The 17,286-nt window shown below is 33.0% G+C and overlaps 2 protein-coding genes and 1 long non-coding RNA gene across 10 annotated transcripts; 2 read left to right on the top strand and 1 right to left on the bottom strand.

The window, feature by feature from the left end:
- Positions 1-2,537: 2,537 nt before the first annotated feature.
- On the top strand, positions 2,538-5,840 carry LOC104787798 (E3 ubiquitin-protein ligase RGLG5). Of its 6 annotated transcripts, none has more exons than XM_010513437.3 (12): positions 2,538-2,766; positions 3,233-3,522; positions 3,608-3,692; positions 3,768-3,908; positions 4,000-4,113; positions 4,203-4,300; positions 4,390-4,469; positions 4,550-4,655; positions 4,760-4,887; positions 4,981-5,152; positions 5,242-5,298; positions 5,391-5,840. In XM_010513437.3, exons 2-12 carry the CDS (start codon positions 3,283-3,285, stop codon positions 5,469-5,471), a joined length of 1,302 nt encoding a protein of 433 aa, XP_010511739.1. In that variant the 5' UTR covers positions 2,538-2,766; positions 3,233-3,282; the 3' UTR covers positions 5,472-5,840. The 6 variants fall into 6 exon arrangements, with proteins under 6 accessions (XP_010511739.1, XP_010511740.1, XP_087307232.1 ...); XM_010513438.3 differs by having other exon boundaries at positions 2,649-2,766; positions 3,241-3,522; XM_087451106.1 differs by lacking the exon at positions 2,538-2,766 and adding an exon at positions 2,827-2,870.
- A 459-nt stretch (positions 5,841-6,299) lies between these two features.
- Positions 6,300-8,888, bottom strand: LOC109133127 (uncharacterized). 2 transcript variants are annotated; one of them, XR_015557745.1, is made up of 5 exons: positions 8,751-8,888; positions 8,494-8,669; positions 8,150-8,413; positions 7,260-7,684; positions 6,300-7,086 (listed from the first exon to the last, which is right to left on the bottom strand). It is a non-coding gene; the product is annotated as an uncharacterized LOC109133127 (long non-coding RNA). The 2 variants fall into 2 exon arrangements; XR_015557746.1 differs by having other exon boundaries at positions 8,150-8,401.
- LOC104787799 (protein SIEVE ELEMENT OCCLUSION C) lies at positions 6,467-9,247 on the top strand. Of its 2 annotated transcripts, XM_010513441.3 has the most exons (7): positions 6,467-6,630; positions 6,702-6,800; positions 6,885-7,322; positions 7,458-7,599; positions 7,691-7,812; positions 7,936-8,418; positions 8,501-9,247. In XM_010513441.3, exons 1-7 carry the CDS (start codon positions 6,481-6,483, stop codon positions 9,065-9,067), a joined length of 2,001 nt encoding a protein of 666 aa, XP_010511743.1. In that variant the 5' UTR covers positions 6,467-6,480; the 3' UTR covers positions 9,068-9,247. The 2 variants fall into 2 exon arrangements, with proteins under 2 accessions (XP_010511743.1, XP_010511741.1); XM_010513439.3 differs by having other exon boundaries at positions 6,481-6,630; positions 6,702-7,322.
- The last annotated feature ends 8,039 nt before the right edge of the window (positions 9,248-17,286 follow it).

Below are 17,286 nucleotides of genomic sequence, written 5' to 3'. Positions count from 1 at the left end.
AGTCCACGTTAACCGAATTAAGTCAACCGTTATAGAAACTGCAAAACGACATCGTTTTGATACGTTTTCTCGCAAAAAGCTGTAGAAATTTGACACTCCAGAGATTCGAACTCATGACCTCACATGTGTTTTGCATAGGACGTAACCAGTTGATCCAACAACAATTCTCAACAATATGATACAAATTAATCCTCATAAACCTAACGTAACATCCATCGAAATCGAAAAAATTTTGGGAAATTCACACTCTAGTGGGTCGAACCCGCGATCTCAGATTTTAATAGCATAGGACATAACCAATTGATCCCACAACATTACTCGGTTATATGATACAAATTTATCTTTATAAACTTTAAATAGATCTAAGTCCCAATTAAATGAAATAATTTTATTTATATTTATAAATTAAATATAACTGAGAATATAAACATAAATTTGTATAACTGATAAATTTATAAATTTATATTTAAACTATAAATTAAATATAAATTTATAAATTAAATATAATTGAGAATATATTTATATTTAAATTAAATTAATTTATATTTATAAATTAAATGAAATATTTATAAACCTTAAACCTTATGAAGCAAATTTGGCTGAATATTAATTAATTTTATTTAATTTAAATATAAATTTATTCTCAGTTATATTTAATTTATAAATTTATATTTAATTCTCAGTTATAAATTATAAATTTATAAATTTATATTAATTATAAATTTATAAATTTATCAGTTATACAAATTTATCTTTATATTCTCAGTTATATTTAATTTATAAATATAAATAAAAATATTTCATTTAATTGAGACTTAGATTTCTTTTAGGCTTATGAAGATAAAATTGTATCATATAATTGAGTATTGTTGTGGGATCAACTGGTTAAGTCATATGCTAAACACGTAAGAAATCGCGGGTTCGACCCATGAGAGTGTTAATTTTCTAAAAAAAATTTGATTTCGATGGATGTTACGTTAGGTTTATGAAGATTAATTTGTATCATATTGTTGAGAATTGTTGTTGGATCAACTGGTTACGTCTTATGCTAAACACACATGAGGTCATGAGTTCGAATCTCCGGAGTGTTGAAATTCCACAATTTTTTGCGAGAAAAACGTATCAAAACGACGTCGTTTTGCATTTTCGTTGCCACGTCAAAAAACACGTGGATTCTGAGTCAGCTTCTATAACGGTTGACTTAATTCTGTTAACGTTGACTGTGCAATTGGCTCGATTTTGTGAGTACAGGTATAAAATGTGAAATGTCTTATGGTACATGTTTAAATTGGCACTTCTTGTTTGTAAAAGTAGCAATTCGCACTTTTGGAGTTTGTACGGATATGAAATGGCCCTTTTCCCACCCTTTCTCCAACCTACTATTTCTCCATATACATCATTTTATTATTCAAAAACTATATAATATATGATTCTCGGGCAAGATTTTTGCAAAAAAAAAAAAAAAAAAAGAATTTTTTTATTCAACTATTGGGTTACTGATACGGTTATACGTACTTTTATATCCCGTATTGTTGGAAAGAGTTGAGTAATTACTAATATCTTGAAGTAGTTTCGTCATAGCTTACGACTAAACTTGAGTGTACCAACCAAAACCAAATTGTTTACTTGTTTTCTATTCCGTTAGATTATCTTAAACATTTCGTTTCGTATATTTTCCTCTACAAACATTTATTGGTTAGTTCACCTAAATTACTAGATAGACTAAGAAGATTCCATTTTGTATATAATAAATTCCAAATAAAATGATTAATTATTTATTAATCACCACACAAAATCATACTATATTTTGGCTTTGTCAAATCCCTACAGAAGATCGTAAGTTCGTAACCATATCGATAATGTGTTTTTTAAGCACTTTTTCTTCTTTGTTGTAATATGCTTCATGTCTATTAGCGAATAGTCGACTTTGAGACCATAGGCTTAATTAGTAGATTAGGATGATCGGAAATTCGGAGCATAATGTTTAGTATTATATATACAAGTTTTGTTCCACATTAAATGTTATTTCATGAATCAAGACATCATATAATTTTTATTTAGACTTGTATGCATTTCTTAGATGATAATATAATCATAGGCTCATAGCTACATATATTTAAATACTCAAAAATATTTTGATTAATAAAATTGAATATGAGAACTTGTATTTTAGTTTTAAAAATACAAATTTTTTATAAAAAATTTGGTGATGAAATGTCACTCTAGAAGAAGAATTTTAATAAAAAGAGAATTTGAAGATAATAAATTGTTTGACCATATATTTAAAGCTATCTAATAAATAGAAAAATCAAAGAATAGAAAACAATTTTCTTAAGAAAATTGGTATTGAGGTGGGCACTCATAGATCAATTTAGTACTATACAATTTGATTTGTTTCCATTAAATAAAAAATAAAATCTAAAATAATTAATTGTAAGAACCCTATTTAAAATTAAATCTAACTAAATCGTAAAAATTAAGAGAAAAAAATCAAATAAGACTTATGTATAATGTTTGATAAAAAAAAAAAAAAACTTATGTATAATGAAGACAAAGATAAGACTAAAAGTTCCAAATCCAAGGACCAAGATACAAATACTGTATTTTTGTATTGGTCAAGCTAATAAAACGACAAAATATATATTTTTCTGAAATAGATAACGTATATAAATGTCACAACAATTGTTCTTATTATCATAAATTCCTATACATTGAAAATTCTCTACTTCACAAGAGAGATCCCATTGAGCAGTTTCGATTGTGCAGGTAACGTCTCTGTCTCCTCTTCGTTTATAAGTTTAGTTTAGTATTCCAATGAAAAAGTTTCGATCTTTGAATGAGTCAACTCGTGTAACTCCCCTTTGTTTCCTGTAATCTTCTGAAATTGGGTCTTCTTCTTTAATTTATCATTTCTCACCGGAAAAATCTCTCAATAGAGTTTCCTTGTATTTCACGGCGATGTGTTTATAAAAGTCCCCTTCTTGAAAGCGACTGTCTCTGACTATTATTATATTAGTTTTAATTATGTAACAGAAAAAAATGTGAAATTTACTGAGTCAAACATGTTTAAACAAATGTGAAAGGTGAAGACTTTGATTGATAAAAATCCAAACTTTGGGTTCTGTTTCAAAGTCAATAAGCTTTCTCCTATTTATATTGGTGTTACTGTGTTGTATTTGGCACTTTGTTGTTGTTTGGGTTTAATCTGAAAATTTGTGACTTATGCTTGAAGTGTTGCAGGCGATTGTGTTGTTCATCTTGTTCTGGGTTTGGTTGTCTTGGATGGGAGGAAGTAGTTCGAAAGAGCCGACTAGAGGAGGAACTGATCGGAGGTATGAACGTAGTGTGTCTGGGAGCTCGTCTGCTTGGGGGGATTTTGGAGACCAGAACAGCTCTTATCACACACCTAACCATCCATCTGCTTCTCCTGCCTCCTCCTCATACAATTCCGGGAGACAAACTCCAAAGACTCTTGAGAGGAAGTATTCACGGATTGCTGATAACTACCGTTCCATTGATGAGGTTTGTATCGTTGAATCCATCATTTTGTTTCTGTTTATCTCTTATTGTTGTTGTGTTGTTGGTTTGTAAATCTCTTCTCTTACAGGTTACCGCTGCTCTTTCACATGCCGGTTTGGAGTCCTCGAATCTGATTGTTGGTATAGATGTCACCAAGAGCAACGAATGGACAGGTTAGAGAAGTTATCTTAGTGGTTTAGTCTATGTTGCTTTGGTCTCTGGTGGCTTACTCAGGTGATTTGATTCAGGAGCGAGATCATTTGGTAGGAAGAGCCTGCATTACATTGGAGCAACCCCAAACCCTTACCAGCAAGCTATTTCCATCATCGGGAAGACTTTATCAGTTTTCGATGAGGATAATTTGATCCCCTGCTATGGATTTGGAGATGGTAATAACCGTAAAGAATCAGTCTTTTTTTTCTTGTATAACTGTTGTGTAAGTCTGTGATTAGAGATGTTAAGATTGGTTTGATTATGCAGCTACTACCCATGATCAAGATGTCTTCAGTTTCAATCCCAGTGATACATTTTGTAATGGGTTTGAAGAAGTCCTTACGTGTTACAGAGAGATTGTTCCCCAGCTTCACCTCTCAGGTTGAGTGAGATGAAGTAGTCCTTTTCTTCTGCCTGTCTTCTGACTCTTGCTCTACTTTTTACCTTATGTTTTGCGGGTTCTTTAACAGGTCCGACATCTTTTGCACCCATCATTGAAAGAGCCATGACAATTGTGGAAGAAAGTAGCGGCCAGTACCATGTTCTTCTCATTATCGCTGATGGACAGGTAAAGTTTGGAACCATATTTGACGGGAGAAAGTTCTTGCATCTGTAACTATTTGTGTTTAGTTACCCCTTGGGATTTTATTCTGACAGGTGACAAGAAGTGTTGATACAGTGAACGGCGGATTCAGTCCACAAGAGCAGCGCACCATTGATGCTATTGTAAGAGCAAGGTAATAATAATATACTATTTCTTTGGGGACAATCCAATTTCAGACTGCATCTTTCTCATTTATGATGGATTCCATTGCAGTGAATATCCTTTGTCAATAGTTCTTGTTGGTGTTGGAGATGGTCCTTGGGACACCATGAGACAGTTTGATGACAACATCCCTGCTCGTGCCTTTGACAATTTTCAGGTAATAATACCAACAAGCTTTTGCAATAGTGTAGGTTTTTCCTGTCTCTCTTCCTGGCACTTTAACAGGTTTTTTGGTTTGCTCATAATTTGAATCATTTTCAGTTTGTGAATTTCACGGATATTATGTCAAAGAACATTGATCCAGCAAGAAAAGAGGCAGAATTTGCACTCTCGGCTTTGATGGAGATACCATCTCAGTATAAAGCCACCCTTGAGCTAGGCTTACTCGGGTAAGTAATTTCAGATACAGTAGTGCATCACTGCAGCATTTATGAACTGATCTCCATAAATTACCAAGCTCTTGCCTTGTTTCGAATACACAGACAAAGAACTGGACATAGTCCAAACAGGATTGCGCTTCCACCACCAACTTATGCTACTCAAGCTATGCGCAACAGCCCAAGAACTTCCAGGTCAACCAGTTTTCAAAACAGACCATATGATGATAGTAGTGTTTCCTCTGCAACACCTCCAACTGCTCGTAATGAGGGGCAGGTATGATTTTACAAAGAAAGAAAGAAAACAATGCTTTGATCAATCTTTTCCTGCTATTCACATCTTTTTGGTTGGATTAACTGCAACAGGTTTGCCCCGTATGTCTAATGAGTCCAAAGAACATGGCTTTCAACTGTGGTCATCAGGTGCATTTCCACTCCTGAGTTTACCTCCTAAGGATCGCACATGAAACAATATGTTTAACTTTCCGTTGTTTTTTCTTATTTTGTTCCATCAGACTTGCTCAGAATGTGGAAAAGACCTCACTGTTTGCCCCATTTGCCGGAGCTCAATCTCTGTTCGTATCAAGCTTTATTAAGATAACTCTCTCAAGAACTGAAGGAACACCGCAGGTGATCTTCTGAGATCTTTCACAGCCAACATTCACCAATGGTGGTGGAGATATTACCGGGTGTCCCAACATTTGTGTTTACTTTGAGTGGAACAACCGTTGAATGATCTTTCGATCAATCACGGCTCCTTTCGAAGTTATATGTAGATAATATGCTTGTGAGTTTTGCAATCTCATTGCACATGAAAATCAGACTGCTGATTTTTCTCGTAAATAAAGTATTATCTTCCTTGCTCTGCTGTTAAAAATTTTTACTGAAGATTTTAAAATCTTGAATGGTCCCATGAGTTCTGTACACATGTCTCAAACAACAGTATATACCTTTCTTGTCGAAAACCTCTTAGTCTTTCAACACAGGAGCCCAAAGTGGTCCTGTTTTCACTGCCATAATTGACATCTTATGGATCGTATCTATTCTTTGTCGCTGAAGATCCATAAATGATGTAACTGTCAACGAAAAAATGGCGAAAGGGACAAAAACTATTACATAGGTTTTTATCAAAGTTATACGTTTGCACTGTTCATACTGTCAGAAGATGTGATATACTTTTCTTGGTCTTCGTCCCCAGTACTGAACAAGATTGGAACTAAAGTCTTAATCAAAGATACCCCAAGCTACGTCTGCTATTCTTACTCTTCTTTTCAGGTTTACGGTATGGTTAGGTTAAGCGGTCCGGTTATCCTTTCCAATCTCCATTCATTTATTCGATTAACCAGAGTAACCCTAGTCCCTAGTGATTGCCCTTCATCACGAAAAGTGTTATCACAGTGATAAGACGTGAAGATATTCAAATCTGAAAAAAGATAAAGCCATGTTTAAAGTCTTTGAATAAGATTCCCAGTCAGATTGCTCAACAATCTTCAGTTTCAGGGACCCTACTTACTATTTTTATCACGCAAACCAAGAGACAAACATCCTTTGTGGTTACTAAATACAATTCAAAGTACAGTTTTTCAACACAACAGCCATATAACCATGATTTTCCGAAGCGACATCTCTGCTCTGAATGAAGACATCATAGTTGAGCAGCTACTTCGTAGCCATGATCCAGATGGTCGCTGGCTTGATTCCGAAATGCTGCTTCAGGAAGTAGAAACCATCTTGAGTTTTGTTCTTCAAAATGATGTGAGCTCTTAGTCCAATGTTTTAAAGACTTGTCTTGATTCTTGCCAATAATATTTCCACTAAACTTTCAGGTTTCTAGACCGGTTGTGACAGAGAATTGTATCACCAACGTTCAAGTTTTTGACTCAAAGGAAACACTACCATATGCTATCTCCAGAATCTCTGTTCAGGTAAATGGTCATCCTTTCTTCTCAAATCAACTCTTCCTGGAAAGTTCCTTGGAGCCAAAGATCTTGAAACTCTTGAGGTTGCAGATGCTTTGTCCATGCATGGGGGAAAATGAGATCCAGTCAAGAACAATGGCTTTATTCGATCTTCTGAAAGAATACAGATGGGATGCAAAAGCTGTGTTAGTACTAGGAGTCCTTGCTGCAACATTTGGAGGACTCTTGCTACCAGTTCATCTAGCCTTCTGTGATCCCGTCGCAGCATCAATTGCAACACTCAACCAGTTGCCTATTGAGAGAACCAAGTTGAGACCATGGTTAGAATCTCTGAGGTTGCTCGTTAAAGCAATGGTGGATGTAACCAAATGCATAATTAAATTCGAAAGACTACCAATTAAACAAGTGCAGCTAGACAACAACATTGTGGGGAAAACCTTGTCTAATGTCTATTTAGCTACTTACCGGGTTGTCAAAAGTGCACTTGCCTGCCTGCAGCAAATCCCTCATTTCAAGCAAACTCAGCAGGTCCATTTTTTATTTTTTCTACCCTTCTCCTATCTTCCTTCCAAAAAATTGGAAGGGCAGCAGAGAAATTGTTTCCAGCATATTAGCAGACAACATTGAGTTTTCTCATGGCTAGGAATTCTCTGAAATACTTAGGCAACAGAAACAAGGAAAGCAGCAAGGGAACTTTCCATGGATACAAGAAGAGCAGTAGGGGAACTTTCTAGTTTGGGATATCAATTACTCAGCCTCCATACCCGCCTCAACAAGCAGGTAGAAGATTGCAGCACACAAATAGGTAACTTTCAAATGTTCTGTTCTGATGATAATTCCCAAAAGATGATCTTCTATCAATCTCTGATGTCGCTTCTCCGTTGTTATGTCTAAAGAGGAAGAAATCAATCAAAAGCTCAGAAACATTAACACAGAGACTCATCAAGACAACCAAGACGTACTCCACCTACTTTTCTCTCTACAAGATGATCTACCACTTCAACAATACTCCAGACAAGTACAAAGAACTATCCTTTTTCTTTTTCCATTTTCTCCTTTCTTTCTTTCTTTTTCATGTCTCTTCTTTTACTTTACATAAAAGATGAGGTACAAAGAACATTTCTTTATCATCCAATGACAGATAGCTATAACCGAGCTGAAAGAAAAGGTAATACTGCTGCTACTATCACAGCCACCAGTAGAGCCACTTTTCTTCCTGCTTCAACAGTTATATGATCATCCATCCAACACCAACACAGAACAAAACTACGAAATCATATGGATTCCAATACCATCCTCCCAAAAATGGACAGACGAAGAGAAAGAAATCTTCGATTTCTACTCAAATTCCTTACCATGGATCTCAGTAAGACAGCCGTGGTTATTGAGCTCTACAATAGTCAACTTTTTCAAACGAGAATGGCATTACGGAGACGACGAAGCAATGGTGGTGGTGATGGATACTAACGGGGAGTTTGTGAACATGAATGCCATGGATATGGTGTTGATATGGGGTGTTCAAGCATATCCATTCTCAGTAACTAGAGAAGATGAGCTTTGGGAAGAACATGGATGGTCTATGCAGCTCTTGCTTGATGGCATTCATCCTGCATTTGAAACTTGGGTACACATTTCTCTCATTCTAAGTGTCAAAACAAATTTCAACTTCTTATGATCAGAATTGTGATGAGACTCTTACGATTCAGGTGAAACAAGGAAGAGAGATTTGCATATTCGGAAGCGAGAACTTGGATTGGGTTGATGAGTTTGTGTCACTAGCAAGAAAGATTCAAAATCTAGGGTTCCAATTAGAGCTTGTTTACCTCAGCAACGAGCGAACAAAAGCCATGGAAGAGAGCTCAATCTTGTTTAGTCCTACAGTACAACAACTCTTCTGGCTACGATTAGAAAGCATAGAACGATCAAAAGTAAAGCGAATCGGATCATCGAAACGACCTGATCTTGTTTTCGAAGAAGTTACGAAACTTCTCGACTTCGATTACGGTGCACACAAGGGTTGGGGGATCATCGGAAAAGGATCAGAAGCGGTGACGGTTGACGGAGAGAAGCTGACGGAGAGGATGAGGAAGATTGTGCAGTGGGGTGAGTACGCTAAGGGATTGGGTTTTACGGAGGCGATTGAAATCGCGGCGGAGAAGCCGTGTGAACTTAGTCACACGGTGGTTGTTCCGTTTCAGGAAGCGTTGACGGTGAGAGTTGTCACGTGCGAAAAATGTAAGCGGCCAATGAAGAAGTTTGTTGCGTATCAGTAACTCACAGCCCCGATAATTTAACAATTACGCCCAGAAATAATATGGTTTTAACCATTTTTTTTTTTCTATTTGTTTCATTCCAGTAAAAATGTGAAATTGAACAAAAAGAGAGGCAAATGTGATATTTTCGGGTAAAGGAGGTTGATTTGGAGATAATAAAATAAAGAGAATGTTGTAAAATTTACGTAATAGTATAGTTCTACTATATAATTAAAAAGTAACTAAATATTTCTAATTCATATTTTATTATATTATACCATTAAAAAAATTTTGTATAGTCAAAATTGTTTAAAGACATTAAAAAAACTTCATCTGATCTTGAAAATGTTCATTTGCTATGTCTGCAGTTTTTATGTTCCAAACTTACTAGTAAAAATGCTCCTTCAAGATCACACTCTTAATTCAATTAAAGCAGCTGTTTAAAAAGAGACATTTTTTAAAATATTACAATTGTTAATTACTATCCTCTGTTTCTTTTAATAAGTAGTTATCTTTTTGTTTTCTTCAAATTTTTTAAATAACTATGCAAGTCTTAAATATTTAATTTTCTTTTGCAAAAAAAGGTCTTAAATATTTAACTTTACAAAACAAGATAGTTTACTCATAAACTAATTGTTGATCTAGGAATCGTCGGATAGTGAAACAAGTAACTAAAGAGGACGGAAACTGAAACGATCTGACTTTTTTTTTTTTTTTTAATACCTTATTCAACTATTGATCCCATAGTCACTAACATCTTAACCCTAACAAACACAACAACGGAATTACAATAACAACATTAACCATAAATGCTCCAATTAATCCAATAACTAATAAACAGTAATAAATCATCCAACAAAAATCAATAAACATTGAACCATTAACCTAGCAACATTCTAACGACTCAACTCTAGCAACCTAACAGAAGCCAAACAACACAACAGTGAGCCACTAGAAAATCCTACTCTTCATTGTTTTGATTCCACGATCACACTTTGTCTTTACCTGCATCACAAACAATATTTGAGACACATGAGTATTATCAAAAATACTCAGTGAGACAATCCTCCCATCTACTAAGCTATACACACAAGCAATTGAGATCTCCAATCAAACAAATAACAAATAACACAATCAAACCAGGTAACAAACAAAGATCAGCCTATGCTGAAGGTTGGTGTCGATCGACACTGACACCTGGCGAAGGTTGGTGTCGACCGACACATGCTCGACAAGATGTAAAATTTACGTAATAATATAGTTCTACTATATAATTAAAAAGTGACAAAATATTTATAATTCATTTTTATTACATTATACCATTAACATGATTTCATATAGTCAAAATTGTAAAATTTACATAATAGTATAGTTCTACTATATAATTAAAAAGTAACTAAATATTTATAATTCATACTTTATTTCATTACACAATTAACATTATTTCGTACAGTAAAAATTGTTTAAAGACATTAAAAAAGCTTCATCTGATCTTCAAAATGTTTGTTTGCTATCTGCAGCTTTTATGTTCCAAACTTCATACTAAACATGCTCCTTCAAGATCACACTCCTAATTCAATTAAAGCACCTGTTAAAAAAAGAGGATATTTCTTAAAATATTACAATTGTTAATTACTATCCCTCTGTTTCTTTTAATAAGTAGTTATTTTTTTGTTTTCTTCATTTTTTTTAAATAACTATGCAAGTCTTAAAAATTTAATTTTCTTTCATCTTAAATATTTAACTTTAATCAAAACAATATAGTTTATTCATACGTAATTGTTGATCTAGAGATCGTCGGATAGTGAAACAATCAACTTAAGAGGGCAAAAACAGAGGACTTTTTATTAAGTTAATCAAGGATCAACAAGATTATAGTGATGCTAAATAAATCTGGGATGCCTATTACAAACCGTACACTCACTAATTATATTTAAGCAATTAGAATTAAAATCGGATTATTTACTGACTCCCACTCTAGTTAACTTCGTGTCATGTTCACTGCAGACCTTCCTCTATTTATAGCTGATGGAAAGTATCAATTCTTTGCTTCGGGGTCGATGTAGTACCACTTTCTACTCTAACTGCTTTGGTGGCGATCGTTGGTATTTGAAAGCACGAGACACAGAACTTTGTAGTGGTGCAAAAGGAGACAACACGATGGTGGTTTAATTCTCGTTTTATAAATGTTTACTATTATTTTTATACTGAGTTTTGTGCATGGATGTTGCTACTTTTGGTTCACTGTAGTTTTTCATGGACTTATTACTACTATAATAAACTGGTTGTAAATTTGGTAGTTCTTAACTATTTTTATTATTTTTTAATATAATTAGATTAAAGACAAATAATGTTTTTTACATCATGTACAACATTTGTTTGAAAGAAATTATTGTATGATATCAAGACTATTTTTAATTTAATGTAAAAAGTAATTAAATTTTTCTTATATATGATTTCAATTTGTATCTTCATGTAGGAAAAGAACTACATCTTACCATCTTGGTAAAATAAGAATTATCAAATGATATCATGTTCAATCAAATTGATGAAGTAAATACTAGTTTATATGCACTTTGATATGATATATTTAAGGTCTAGTATGTCTTTGTCTTTTTCCATGACAAGTATGTCAATCACCACAGTGGTCAATGATACAATAAACATACATGAAGAAATGATCACTGAAGTGTATGCATGAAATATCTTATCTCTATTTTTAGTGTATTTAGTTTATGAGGTATGCAAAATTATCTTTTATTTGATGGTAATATTTTTGTTGTGCATGAATGTAATCATCTATGTTAATATGATTGTTGTTTCAACTTTCTTACATTTTTCATCTATGTTTTTATATAAATTGTGTAAAAATATGTTAAACAAATTTTCTGGTGAGAATTAAGAAGTAATGTGTAATTTTTACAAAATATGTTAGTTTATTTCTACAAAATATTTCTGCATAACAGGCAACAAAAAATATATGCAACTATATCTACTACATGTCTATTTTATTGAGCATTTCTCATATTTTGTTTGATTGAAGCTAGTATTCCTTTTTTTTTCAAACAAATCTAGTATTTACATATGAATTTTCATACTTCTTGAAAACATAATTAACTATTCCTGAAAACATAATTAATTAAGATAAAGTTGTTATAAATTTTAAATAATTAAGATATATAAAATGTTGTGATAAAGTTGTTATAAATTGTAAATAATTAAGGTATATAAAATGTACATCTGATATTAGTTCATCAAGTACTTATTTAAATATTGAGATACAATGATTTATTTCTTCACATTATTTTGCTACAAAATTTGATAGAATATCAACAAAATATTTATATATGTCATTTAAAAAATGTAGCATTGTTTCCCTCGGTATTATCCTATTTAAATGAATAACAATGTTTTTAGGGCGCTTAATTTATTTAAAGCGAATACTTAGCAAAAAAAAATTGAAATTATATTTCATATTGTTCTCTTTCAAATTAAAAATTGTGTAACTTATTGTGATATATTTTGCATATCAATATTCAATATAAGCGGTAATATAACAACTTGGTTAGTCTCAACATCAGTTAATGAAATCATCACAAATGTACTTTGTTAAATCTTTTAAATTTATTTTAAATAGATTGAGTATATTTGGTATATTATTGTGAAATTGATTACATATTCACATTAATTTGTTAGGTAAGATCTTAAAATGTCAAAAAAAACACCAACTTTCAAACTGAGGAAGAAAAAACATGGGGCATTCTCAAAAATGCCCCTTTTTCCATATCTCTTTTTAAAAATACCCCTTCATGTTGACCATTTTTAAAACTACCCCTTTTTATATACAAAATGACCAAATTACCCTTTTTGAGTGACAGCAAGAATGTACAGTCATCAAAATCGAAAATATTTTCCCGCTACAAAAATTTCCCGCCAAAATTTTTTTTCCCGCCAAAATCGAAAATTTTTCCCGAAAAATTTTTTTTTCCCGCCAAAAAAAAAAATTTCCCGCCAAAATCGAAAAAATTTTCCGCCAAAAATATTGAAATTTATACCTTTTAAAAACCTTGTAAATGCTTTTAAAAAACTTTTAAAAGCATTTACAAGGTTTTTAAAAGGTTTTTAAACACATGGTAAATAGGGGTGGGCAAAAAAAAACCGAACCGAACCGAACCGAAATAAAAGGTTTGGTTTGGTTATGGTTAAGTCTAAAAAACCGTTTGGTTTTCATTTTAATTAAACATTTGGTTTAGGTTTGGTCTGGTTAAAAACCGTAAAACCGAATGGTTTTTTTGGTTTTTTTATAAAGATTTAGAATAATTAGATATAATTAGTTATTTAGTTTCTCCAACTTATAAATTTATATTGTATAACAATATCAAAACTTTTTTTCTTTATTGGGCTTATAGTTATTAAACACCTAATAATCTATCGAATTACAAAACCCTAACCTAAAATCTCTATTCCCTAACCTATATATATTCATAATTACTTGTGGTCATTGTCTACCCACCCCTAATTGTCTTTGTTCCCATTACGTACGTCTCCTCCCCTGCAAGTCTGCAACTCGAGTCCCACAGGTTTTTCTTTGTTCTCTCTGTTTTTTTATATGTTATTAATAAACTTTTCAACTGATCATCCATTATAAAAATAAATCGTAGATGGGAGATTCAAGTCAAAATCCTAATCTCACTGAAAAAAGGAAAGCAACCGATAATGATGATCCTTCCCCAGCCGTAAAAAAACAGAGTGGTCACCGTTCAGATGTTTGGAGCTGCTTTACAAAGGTCCCCCCCGATGGTTGTAAGTGTAACTTTTGTAGTGTTATGTTTAAGTGGAAAGCTTCTAATGGGACTAGTACACTACGTAGCCACCGAAATATTTGTAAGGCATACAAGAATTTTCTTGAAGCTGAAAATCAAAAACACTTAGCTGAAAACGAATCAGGTGGTTTAGCTGTTGTGAAATATTGTCCAATTGCCTATAGGAGTGCAGTAGCGAAAATGATTGTGTTGGATGAGTTACCTTTTAGTTTCGTTGAAAAGATTGGGTTTAGGAACTTTTGCAATGCAGCTATACCTCAGTTTAATATTCCTTCTCGAAGATCAATAACTAGAGATATTGTCGAGCTGTACTACCGAGAAAAAGCTATGTTAATGAGCTTTTTCAGTGAGTATAAGCAGAGAGTTTGTCTAGCTACAGATATATGGACAGCCCCAACTACTAGTGTCAGCTATATGGTGGTTACTGCTCATTTCATTGATGTGAATTGGTTTTTGCATAGAAAGGTCATCAGTTTTAAGCCTATCTCGAATCATAGAGGAGAGACAATTGGGAATCAATTAGTGAGTTGTTTGGATGAATGGGGTATTCAGAAAATATTTACAGTCACGGTTGATAACGCTTCTGCAAATGATTCTGGTATTAAGCATTTAAAGGAGAACGTGAACTTTTCAGGAGATGAATCACTAATACTCGGAGGAGACTTTATGCATGTAAGGTGTGCTGCTCACATATTGAATTTGATTGTGAGAGATGGGTTGACTAGAATAAATAAGAGTGCCGTAGCAATCAGGAATGCAGTGAAGTATGTGAGATCTTCTGATAAACGATTTCAGTCATTTCATATGCGTTTGGGCTTAGACAAGAAAGTTAGTAGAGGTAGTTTGCCTGTGGATTGTACAACAAGGTGGAACTCTACATATCTAATGTTGGATAGCGCTCTCAAGTATCGATCTACCTTTGATAAGCTGGGATTTGAAGATCGACCTTATGATGCTTATTTCCAAGAAGAAGATAATGGAGTGAAAACACAAGGACCGCCAACATCTGTAGATTGGGATGATGTTACTCGATTGGTAGGTTTCTTGGAGGGTTTCTACCAATCAACTTTGGTTTTTTCTGCATATTCAAAGGTGACGTCTAATACATGTTATGATGAGATCTGCACTATTGAGGCAAACTTAACGGCAATGGAAAACAGTGAAGATCGAGACGTGAGGACCATGGTAGCTCCAATGAAAGAGAAGTTTGATAAGTATTGGGATGGTCTTGAGAAGATAAACAAAATGTTGATTATTGCGAGTGTTCTAGATCCACGCTGCAAAATGGAATTTGTGACAATTTGTTTTGAGGATAAGTATGGAAAAGGAAGTATAATTACAGAAAGGTTGAAAAAAGAAGTCACGGCTTTGTTGGGAAAGTTGTTTGAGACCTATAGTAGCTTTCGTACTAAGAAAATGAATGAATCTTCAAGTGTGTCACAAGATAGAAGTGTGGTCAAGCCAGTGGTTTCTTGTTAGAGTAGTCGTAAGTCTCGTTCGACGATGTTTACTCGCTATAGTCATATGCAGTCACAGAAGAAAAATGATGAAGTGGTAGCCAATGAATTGAGCATATATCTGATGGAAAATGTTGAAACAGTGAAAGCTAACCCTCTTGGGCTACCCTTTGATATACTATCATGGTGGAAGACTAATAGCTTTAAGTTCCCGACATTAGCAGAAGTGGCGAGGGATGTGCTTGCGTTTCCTGTTTCAAATGTTTCATCGGAATCTGTTTTTAGCACCGGAGATCGCATCTTAGACCCATATAGGAGTTCATTAACTCCGTTTATGGTTGAAACGCTAATTTTATTGCAAAATTGGCTAAAAACATCATCTTATTCTTCTGATGCTTGTGTTGACATTCAGAAAATGCTAGAAGAAACTGAATTTATGGATTCTTTACACGAAGGTATGTGTCCATGATTCTTTTATGGGTTTAAACTACAAGTAAAGTATTTAGATCTTACATAAATATTTCTAGATGTCAAATTTAGTTTCTGTATTTTTTTTTTTCAGAGATTCATAAGCAGCAAGAAGAGGCCAATAATCGTGGGTGATGAGTGATGAAGAATTGAGTCATTGACACGATACTACAAGTTTTTTTTATGGCTTTTTTCTGGTTTTTTCTTCTGGCTTTGTTTTTTAGGTTTTTTTTTCTAGTTTTATTTTCAATAGCCTTTTACTTTTTAAAAGTATAAATTTCATTTAAGAACTTGCTTTACATTACAAAACTAAATTTGAATTCTATTTTTTGAATTATGTTTAAGTTTTACTTTTGTGTTTATTTTGTAGTTATGTATCAACTATCTATTTTTTCAAAGCATTGAATAACCGTTAAAAACCGAAACCAAACCGAAACCGAACCAAACCGTAATACATATGGTTTTTATATGGTTTCATTTTTGATAAAACCAAAAAAACCATAAACCGAAATAACCGAACCGTAACCAAACCGAATTACATATGGTTTCCTTATGGTTCGATTTTTATAAAACCAAAAAAACCGTAAACCGAAAAAACCGAACCGAAACCAAACCGAAAAACCGAACGCCCACCCCTAATTGTAAACGCTTTTAAAAACCTTGTAAATGCTTTTAAAAAGCTTGTAAATGCTTTAAAAGGTTTTTAAACACCTTGTAAACGCTTTTAAAAACTTTTTTAAAGCATTTAAAAGGTGTTTAAAAACCTTTTAAAAATTTTATAAAAACTTTTACAAGGTTTTTAAAAACATTGTAAAAGGGTTTAAAAGGTGTTTAAAAACCTTTTAAAAATCCTTTTAAAAACCATTTGAAAACCTTTTAAAAACCTTTTAAAACCTTTTAAAAACTTTTTAAAAATCTTGTAAAAGCGTTTATAAGTTGTTTAAAAAACCTTTTAAAACTCTTTAAAAAATCTTGTAAAAGCCTTTACAAGGTGTTTATAAGGCTTTTATAAGGTAGAAACCTTAAAAAAACCTTGTAAATTTTTTTTGGAAGGAAAAATTTTTTAAAAATTTTTTGGCGGGAAAATATGTCGGAAATTTTTTGGCGGGAAAATTTTGTTTTTCTTTTTATTGAATAAAATAATTTTCATCTAAGGGTAAAATGGTCATTAAAAATTAAAAGAGGGCATAAATAAAAATGGCCAGAAAAGAGGGTATTTTTGAAAAAGGGTATATCAAAAGGGGCATTTTTAACAAATTCTCAAAAAACATGAACTTTCAAAATGTCATTTAAATCCTAAAGTTTTGTTTGACTTTTCAATAAAATAGTCAAGTTTCGTTGACTTTGCCATTTTGGACATGCAGTTAAGTTTTTGTTAACAATCGGGCAGTAGTAAAAGGCAAAATCTTGTGAAAATCAATCGATTTGTGCATCTCGTCTCTTTATGGCTCAATCCGGCATATGAACAATCCATACAATTGTGTTTTATAAT

The sequence above is a fragment of the Camelina sativa genome, chromosome 5, assembly GCF_030686135.1.
Source record: "Camelina sativa cultivar CO46 ecotype springtype chromosome 5, ASM3068613v1".
Taxonomy (NCBI): Eukaryota; Viridiplantae; Streptophyta; class Magnoliopsida; order Brassicales; family Brassicaceae; genus Camelina; species Camelina sativa.
Note: the sequence above shows the minus strand (reverse complement) of the source record. Positions and strands in the feature narration are given on the sequence as shown.

Bases quoted from the DNA above. Each gene is read 5' to 3' on its own strand.
- LOC104787798 (XM_010513436.3), top strand. From the start codon at position 3,223: ATGCTTGAAGTGTTGCAGGCGATTGTGTTGTTCATCTTGTTCTGGGTT. The intron at 3,909-3,999 runs GTAATAACCGTA...TTGATTATGCAG, and splicing joins CTGCTATGGATTTGGAGATG to CTACTACCCATGATCAAGAT. The intron at 5,299-5,390 runs GTGCATTTCCAC...TTGTTCCATCAG, and splicing joins CTTTCAACTGTGGTCATCAG to ACTTGCTCAGAATGTGGAAA.
- LOC104787799 (XM_010513439.3), top strand. From the start codon at position 6,481: ATGATTTTCCGAAGCGACATCTCTGCTCTGAATGAAGACATCATAGTT. The intron at 7,323-7,457 runs GTCCATTTTTTA...TGAAATACTTAG, and splicing joins ATTTCAAGCAAACTCAGCAG to GCAACAGAAACAAGGAAAGC. The intron at 8,419-8,500 runs GTACACATTTCT...CTTACGATTCAG, and splicing joins ATCCTGCATTTGAAACTTGG to GTGAAACAAGGAAGAGAGAT.